At 38.0% G+C, this 9,416-nt stretch overlaps 1 protein-coding gene across 1 annotated transcript; it reads right to left on the minus strand.

The window, feature by feature from the left end:
- Positions 1 to 1,739: 1,739 nt before the first annotated feature.
- LOC113528063 (deleted in malignant brain tumors 1 protein-like) lies at positions 1,740 to 8,881 on the minus strand. The gene is made up of 6 exons (XM_034310004.2): positions 8,671 to 8,881; positions 7,216 to 7,527; positions 6,852 to 7,130; positions 5,307 to 5,606; positions 5,097 to 5,222; positions 1,740 to 2,687 (listed from the first exon to the last, which is right to left on the minus strand). The coding sequence occupies exons 1-6, from the start codon at positions 8,879 to 8,881 to the stop codon at positions 2,482 to 2,484; spliced, it is 1,434 nt and encodes a 477-aa protein (XP_034165895.2). The 3' UTR covers positions 1,740 to 2,481.
- Positions 8,882 to 9,416: the final 535 nt, after the last annotated feature.

A 9,416-nucleotide genomic window follows, 5' to 3' on the forward strand; every position in this document is an offset into this window, starting at 1 on the left:
ATCAATATTACTGATTACATTAATAATCTTTACATCATAATGAGTATAAGACACAACTAAGTCAACATCTAATGAGCTAAAAGTTCTTATATAATGGTGGAGAATACGTCAGCTTAATTTAAATGAGCTAAACTTTCCCTACATAATGGTGGAGAATACATCAGCTTAATCTAATTGAGCTAAATTTTCCCTACACTGATGTTTTTTTTCATGTAGCTAAAGAAGTGGAGTTCCTGTTTTGACCATTTCCTGTTTATGAAAAGCAGAAATCCTAAAACTAATAGTGAAACCAGAACTAAACTAGTTAAAACATACAGTAAACACTACTACACTATCACAAACACTTCTCTAGTCTACATTTAGGGGAGTGGTGGCTCAGTGGTTAAGGCTCTGGGTTACTGATCAGAACGTCATGGGGCCAAGCTGCCACTGTTGGGCCCCTGAGCAAGGCACTTAAACCTATCACGGTTGACCCTGTGCTCTTCCCCCAATTTCCTAATAAGCTAAGATGTGTGGAGAAAAGAATTTCCCTGTACTGTAATGTATAAAAACATCTTCATCACCATTTTTCAGAGTTAAAACAACACATCAGTGTGTAATGCTAAATTAAGATACAGATAAGTCTTTTTACACTCTCTCTTCAGCAGAGAATATTCATTGTGGAACGAATAATTGATGTCCTGGTATCCTGGTATTGACTGGTATCCTCCTTGATGACTGAAAAATATGGGTAGATAAGCACAATATCTGTCTGAATTATTTGACCATTGATTACTCTTACTTGGTCAACAGCATGGCGAAGAGACTCATCACGCATCTGTTCCAAAGGGAAGTCCCCAGGTGGAATCCCCACGGATGTGGGTGGGGGGTGAAGCCCTCTTTCTTCTCAGAGTCATCATGACATGGCACAGACATTGACGGGCCAGGCCCTGCCTGCCTGCCAGAGCTGCCCACATCCCACTCCTAACAACGCAGCAGCAGGACCCATCCTCCCTCATGATTTTTACATTTTCCTAAACCCCAGCCAATTTGTCCCCAAAATAAATGTGGCTGGTATTTCTTAATACTGGGCCACGCACACCTCACCTTTCCCATTGCCTCACCTTCAGTGGACTGAGGTCTGATTACATTACATTTATGCCATTTTGTAGACACCCTTATCTAGAGACTTTATCTCATTTTATAGAACTGAGCAGTTGAGGGATGGCATACAAGCTCATGCATGCAGAATAGGGCAGAGAGTGCTATGGGAGACAACATATATGGGAGTCCACCAAGTGTAAGGTGGTCAAAAAAGTGCAGATGATTGATTTTTTTTAAAAAAATCATACACACATGCAAAGAGAAACTTTACATACCAACCAAGGTCAAACATTCATGTGATGAACTCAATTTACAATTGGTTAAAATAATAGTCATTTCTGTATTTTTATCACAAATAAATATTTGCAAAGTAATTTGTATCAAACTCTTCAGTTTAACTTCATAATCTCCAAAAAAAAAATCTGATATTCATAAGACTGAATATATGTTGCAGGAAGGTAAGAGAATAAATAAAGTAAATTGGTAAAATACACTCAAAATTCGATGTTATTCACAAAATATGAAAAGCAACAGAAACCCAACTAAAAAATAAATAACAATGTTAAGAAAAAAAATAGACAAAATGAGTTTAACAACTGAAAAATTATGACATTTTAAATCTAAATCTAATCTCAAAATGTCAATAGACTCTACATGAATGTTTTGGAAGTTTAGGAGTGGTATTTGTCCATATAGTACACAATAATAGAATGGATTTATTTATAATTGCACTATCCGTTGTGCCCAGATGAGGATGGGTTCCCTTTTGAGCCTGGTTCCTCTCAAGGTTTCTTCCTCATATCATCTCAGGGAGTTTTTCCTTGCCACCGTCGCCCTCTGGCTTGCTCATTAGGGATAAATTCACAGGAATAAATTCACATATTTACTATATATCTTTTTTTGTGAATCGATTTATTTCTGTAAAGCTGCTTTGTGACAATGTCCATTGTTAAAAGCGCTATACAAATAAAATTGAATTGAATTGATATAAGAATGAAAATCTAAATTTCAGGTGACCCTATCATTATTTTCTCATTTCTGCATTTGTCATCAGTTTATGGAAAATAGTGATGTAGAATTTAAATCTTGATGCATTTCAATATTTAAGGCAAAAATACAAAATGAAAAAGTAGGAAATTGTATTGAATCCCTAAACCATTTTAATGTCAAGTAGCAGTGAGATAAACGGGTAACAATAAACTAGTAAGAAAATGAAAATAAAAGTTTTGATATAGTAACATCTAAACAGACTAAACAGATGAAAACAAACTGATTCTAAAATCTGTGTTATTTAAAACAACTAGAAAATAATAATATCTTAACAATGGAAGATTATCCAAATTAACCATGTTATTATTTGTGGACTGTAGATATTGGATAATTGTTTAGTTCTCAGCACTACTCTTCACAGTTTGCATAAATTTCTGCATCCTCATTGTCATTGTCCACATCACTTCTTTGTTCATGAGCATTGAAATCAGTTTGGTCGTTTTCAGAGTTGTCTGAATCGTCCTTCCGGGGGAAAATAGTTTCTGTGTTTTCATAAACGTCTTCATCATCTGTCTCAATCTCTCCTTGGGGACTGTCATATGTGTTTCTGGCACCTATAAAATGATTGCATCAAAATACAAGTTTTTAGTGTATTCATATATCAAGGTATATTCAATTTCAACAAGAATAAGACAAGTAATGAATAAAAAACTGTGTTATGCTATTACAGGAAAATAATCAACAACTGAATTTGATTGCATCTTATGCCTCAGCAATTTGCCGATTACAATTTTTGATTAATTAAAGATTATGTCATAGTTTTAAGTCTGCAAAACAAGACAATTTTTATCACTTATATTAGAGCAGCTATAAACAGTCATTCCCACACCAGCCTCTCTTTTATCTTTCTCTTGAAGTTAAAAGAACAAACAGTGCAGGCTGTCCTGTTACTAAGAGACTGCAAAGTGTTTCTCAGCAAACTCCTCTGTCCTGAAGACTAATCCTTGTCAGAAAACTTAGTTACGGTTTTATCTCTAACTATTGCACTAACTATTACACTGACACTGGAAACCTCTTACATAAATGCTAAAAAAAAAGTCCTTACAGAACACCATATCAACAATTGCATACATTTTTAAAAAATCTACTTATATAGAGCATCTGCCATACAATCACTGTTTAGATTCTTACTATAGAAACAATGGACCTTATTTATCAGGCTGGATACAAACGGATTCATGCACAAATCATTCGTATGAGAATTTACACAAAAAATATGTTATTCATGAAAGTCCCATAAATTCAGAAAAACTTTCAGATCCTACTCCTGCTCTTGAATGTGTGTAAATTTCTGCATAAGAAGACTAACTAATGTAAAGCTTCGATTGATTGGCATTGAATAATATAATTTTCAATGAGTTACTGCACTTTTATATATGGATTATGCCATCAAGTTTACACACACAAATTAACTATTTCCTAGAACCATCATTTCATATAGGTCTAAATGGCATTATGGAAAATTACATACGCATATACTATATATATATATATATATATTATATATATATATATATATATATATATATATATATATATATATATATATATATATATATAAATATATATATATATATATATATAGACACACTATATTACCAAAAGTATTCGGTCACCTGCCTTGACTCACATATGAGCTTAAGTGCCATCCCATTCCTAACCCATAGGGTTCAATATGATGTCGGTCCACCTTTTGCAGCTATTACAGCTTCAACTCTTCTGGGAAGGCTGTCCACAAGGTTGAGGAGTGTGTTTATAGGAATCTTTGACCATTCTTCCTAAAGCGCATTGGTGAGGTCACACACTGATGTTGGTTGAGAAGGCCTGGCTCTCAGTCTCCGCTCTAATTCATCCCAAAGGTGTTCTATCGGGTTCAGGTCAGGACTCTGTGCAGGCCAGTCAAGTTCATCCACACCAGACTCTGTCATCCATGTCTTTATGGACCTTGCTTTGTGCACTGGTGCACAGTCATGTTGGAAGAGGAAGGGGCCCGCTCCAAACTGTTCCCACAAGGTTGGGAGCATGGAATTGTCCAAAATGATTTGGTATCCTGAAGCATTCAAAGTTCCTTTCACTGGAACTAAGGGGCCAAGCCCAACTCCTGAAAAACAACCCCACACCATAATTCCTCCTCCACCAAATTTCACACTCGGCTCAATGCAGTCCGAAATGTACCGTTCTCCTGGCAACCTCCAAACCCAGACTCGTCCATCAGATTGCCAGATGGAAAAGCATGATTCATCACTCCAGAGAACGCGTCTCCACTGCTCTAGAGTCCAGTGGCGGCGTGCTTTACACCACTGCATCCGACGCTTTGCATTGCACTTGGTGATGTGTGGCTTGGATGCAGCTGCTCGGCCATGGAAACCCATTCCATGAAGCTCTCTGCATAATGTACTTGGGCTAATCTGAAAGTCACATGAAGTTTGGAGCTCTGTAGCAATTGACTGTGAAGAAAGTCGACGACCTCTTTGCACTATGCGCTTCAGCATCCGCTGACCCCTCTCCGTCAGTTTACGTGGCCTACCACTTCGTGGCTGAGTTGCTGTTGTTCCCAAACTCTTCCATTTTGTTATGATAAAGTTGATAGTTGACTGTGGAATATTTAGGAGCGAGGAAATTTCACGACTGGATTTGTTGCACAGGTGGCATCCTATGACAGTTCCACGCTGGAATTCACTGAGCTCCAGAGAGCGGCCCATTCTTTCACAAATGTTTGTAAAAACAGTCTGCATGCCTAAGTGCTTGATTTTATACACCTGTGGCCAGGCCAAGTGATTAGGACACCTGATTTTGATCATTTGGATGGGTAACCGAATACTTTTGGTAATATAGTGTATATATATATGAAACAGTGTGAAACAGTGTGAAACAGCCCTGTAGTATAAAATAATTTAATTCATTGTGTCATCAAAGGGGTGTTTTACAATTACAGTGAAATATTTATGACTTTAGCAACTCACACTGTGTATCCTTCTTCTTATCCATCTGACATTTTCGTCTTTTTTGTGTCTTCACAAAGCAAATGATGACTGCGATGAGAAGCAGTCCTGCTGTCAATCCAACACCAATGTAGGGAGCCAGAGATGCTGAGAGAGAAATCATCTTCAACAAGCTTTTTACCCATTAAACTGCAGAAAAGAAAATAAAAGAACTAGTTTATTTGACTGTACCTTTCTCAGTGATGAACAGGAGCTGAGTGGTAGTAGAGGTAAAGGTGCGTGAGGACACGTTAACTTCATAAGTACAGCTGTAGTTTCCCTGAAGGACAAAATCCGCCTCAGGAAACAGGAAGACGGCTGAGTGATTAACAGCTGACTGAGTTCTGGTGATGTTGGATCCACTGAACTTCAAGTGGAAGGAACCGTCTGGATACTGAGGTTCAGTTGAGCAGATGATGGAGAAGCCATAGCCCCTTGTCACTTCTGGTCCACCAACAGCACTGAAGGAGATATTAGGCTGCTGCAGGTTTACTAGAACAGAAAAAGCAGGGCCTCTCTTATTGAAAACGAAGAAATGAAGAGAATTAATCTGTTTTATAGCTGAAATCAGACCTGCAAATTTTGTCTGGTACTCGCAAGAAAACCCCACTTTAAATGAAATGAAGTGAAATGACCTGTGGCCAAGTATGGTGACCCATACTCGGAATTTGTGCTCTGCATTTAACCCATTTTGCACACACATGGAGCAGTGGGCAGCTGCGGTGCCCGGGGAGCAGTTGGGGGTTTTTGCTTAGGTGCCCGGGGAGCAGTTGGGGGTTCGGTGCCTTGCTCAAGGGTCTCACCTCAGTCATGGTATTGAGGGTGGAAGAGAGCGCTGGTCATTCACTCATTCACTCCCCCACCTACAACCCCTGCCGGACCTGAGACTCGAACCCACAACCTTCAGGTTCACCTTCGGGTTGCAAGGCCAACTCTCTATCCATTAGGCCATGACTGCCCCCATGAGTCCACTTGAGGAAAATCACAAGGCTGTGTGTGACACACACTCCAACATTACAAATACATTTGATTTACAAAGAATATCATATAATCATTGATGTTTATTTAACATTAACGGTAGGAGTTTCTAGTGTCATTGCTTTGTAGCAGTCAGAGGTGAAGCTGTAACTTGTGGCTTTCTGACACTGGAAAGTCAGAGACAGAAGGTTTGCACTTTGCAGTTACCTGACAAGGTTTTTTTTTTTGTCTTATTAACTTAAAGAGGGATAAAAGAGAGGCTATTGAGGACACAACTATTTATAGCTTCTGTAACATAAGCAAATAGAAGGAACTAACTTGTTTCACAGGCATCTAACCACAGGTAGTGTAATTAAAAACAGAGGAAAAGTATGAAATTTTCTTCTTTAAAGAAAATGAAATTGTTTATAAATTGGCGTGGTATAAGAGGAATTAAACACTACAGTATGTGCTGTTATAAGATAAACAACTTTAGGATGTTACACTAATTCTGCTTCATCACAACACCCCCATTATTGATTATTTTCCCATAAAGTGAGTGTTTTATCCATAATAGTAACATCAAATTACTGATAGGTAGTAGAAGATTTTGCTGTCTTACTCGACCATCACTAACAGTGTTTATGTATTAGTCTTGTTAATGTGATTTAAATTATACTGTAAATAACTTATGGATAATCAATGGCAATTATTTGAACAGCATTTAATAATTAATTAATGACTTAATGTTGTTCAGTGTAACATCCTCTCTGCACTTACCCACAGTGATGTTAAAGGAGGTGCTCCTGGATGATATGGAGTTACTTTCCCTGTATGAGTAGTCACAGGTGTACTGGCCCTGATGTGACGCATCTACAGTCAGATTAAATGTTGTTGTTGACACTGCAGTTTGCTTCTTTATTGAAGTCCCATCTTTATACAAAGTGAAGTCCACAGAGATGCATGTTGGGCTGGGTGTGGTACATCTGAACTGAAGGAGTTCTCCAGGTGAGACCACAGAGTTTGGAGAGATCCGAGTCAATGTGGGAGTCTGCAGGTCTTATAATAAAGATATATATTGAATAATTTTGTAAATATATTCACTTTAAACAGGGTATTGCAACAAGAAAGAATGATAACTTACTTAAGCACACGACTCCAGCATCTTCATAATGTTTACAGTCCTCTACTCCAAATCCGCTGTGTGAGCAGTGATCTATGGAGCTCTCAGTTCCAGTACACCGAACATCATCCAGCCAGGTTGGTTCACTTCCCTGACCAAAGCGGGCATTACTAGGAGCGCTGATGGCTTTACCACATCCAAGCTGTCTACACACCACCTCTGCATCCTTTAAGTCCCAATCATCATCACACACTGTTCCCCAACGGCCATTGTGCTGGATCTCCACTCGACCACAACAGATTGAACCATTCACCAGCCTGATCGGGTTACGCGCTGATTTATTAGGTTAAAAAATGAAGGTGTTACTAAACACTGATTTTTATGTCTATCAATTTTACATATGAGCCATAAAATGAAATAATATTAGAAACAAAACCAGTTGAGATTATAGAAAAGTTTGAAATTTGAACAAGCGTATTCTTGAGAATTCTCAATTCATTCAGACAAATAAAAATACATTTTATATCCGAACCACAGAGTCTCAGCTCAACAATCAAATATCTTTTTCCTCAAAATGATTGCAGTCAAATGATTGCACATGCACATCTATTCTCAATAGCAGATGGAGTGACTGGCAAAGCAAACAAACAGACTTTTAGTTTGCTGTCCAATTATCATTAATATTATTTGTAAAGTGGTAGATTTTAAACTTTGTTGCAGACCTATTTCATGTTTTTTTCAGGCAAAACTTTCAGCCATTTTCTCTTTCTAACAAAAATTGAAAGTCACATTTTTTGACGTATTATTTTTCATCCCCACTCCCCGCAATTCCTTCATGTCCCAGAGATTGTATACCTCTGACATAGATGATGACATGAACTAACTTGATGGATGTTCCACAACTTTATTTATGTAACAATAAATAAAGAAAATGTTTTGTGTGTTGTTCTTTGTCATGTTAGTGTTTTATTTCTTACATATTATCTACAGAGGCTGGCAAACATGAGAAAGAGTGGCGGTGCTATTTTAGCTTTAGTATATTGTAGCATGGGTTGGAGCTGATTCTTTGCTCCCTCCCCTGTGGATGGTAATGTATTCATTTATTCACGGTACTCACACACTCATTGGTTAAATCAGCTCTTACGTCACCTCTCTGTGCGTAAAGTCGCTTTTTCTAACACATTGGTGAGAGCTGGCTCTTCTGATTGACTGCATTGCATGAATATTATCAGTAAACGCCCAAGCTAACTGCATCCTTGTTGTCTTGTTGTGGCTGCTGCTCTACAAACACAAACTCCTCAAGTAGTTTTAATAATCCAGTGAACACTATATTATTTACCTAGCTGCCAAAATAACAGCCAGATAAATAATTGTGCTACACCTGTGTATTTTTTTTACTGACCAATAAAAGTTAATCAGTGCAATAAAAATATAATTACATTCATGACAAGGTCATAATATAAGAGTTTTCTGTACCTGAGCAAGTAACACCAGCATCTTCACCATGGCCACAGTTGTGGTTTCCAAATCCATAATGAGAGCACTGTGTGATGGCGCTTTCACTTCCAGAACACTGAACATCATCCAGCCATATTGGGCCACTTCCCTGACCAAAGTAGGCACTTTGAGGTGCACTGACAGCATTACCACATCTAAGCTGTCTACACACCACCTGCGCATCATTCATGTCCCAACTGTCATCACACACTGTTCCCCATTGGTTATTATATTTCAATTCCACTCTGCCAGAACAGTAGTTACTGCCACCAGCAAGTCGTATGTTAGCGTCATCTAAGGCAAACAGCAAAACGCAGGTTAATATTATTTAATGATAATGAATCTCATTACAGTATTACCAAACACTTGGCAGTGATGGGAAAAATAGAGAAGGCTACTAAAGGAAGAGAAAGAAAGCAGCAGCTACATGACTGATATTTTTTACACACTTTTTACACACTAGCTACGTGCAATATTTATGCACAGTGACATTCACTACATGGCTCGTCAGAGCCAAAACACCCCTGTCTGTCAAGGTTTTCAAGTCAAACTATAAAATGTTTAGTGATTTCATGCTCAGTGATGTTAAATACACTGACAAGAACTGTTTCTCTTACAACTTCCTGCTGCCATAATGATTACTGTCATGGGCTACATCTCATATCGAAATCTATGACCTTAAATTCTAAAGTATTTACTAGTCTAGAAAATCCAGAACACTGCTA

This window comes from Pangasianodon hypophthalmus, chromosome 13 (genome assembly GCF_027358585.1).
Source record: "Pangasianodon hypophthalmus isolate fPanHyp1 chromosome 13, fPanHyp1.pri, whole genome shotgun sequence".
Classification (NCBI taxonomy): domain Eukaryota; kingdom Metazoa; phylum Chordata; class Actinopteri; order Siluriformes; family Pangasiidae; genus Pangasianodon; species Pangasianodon hypophthalmus.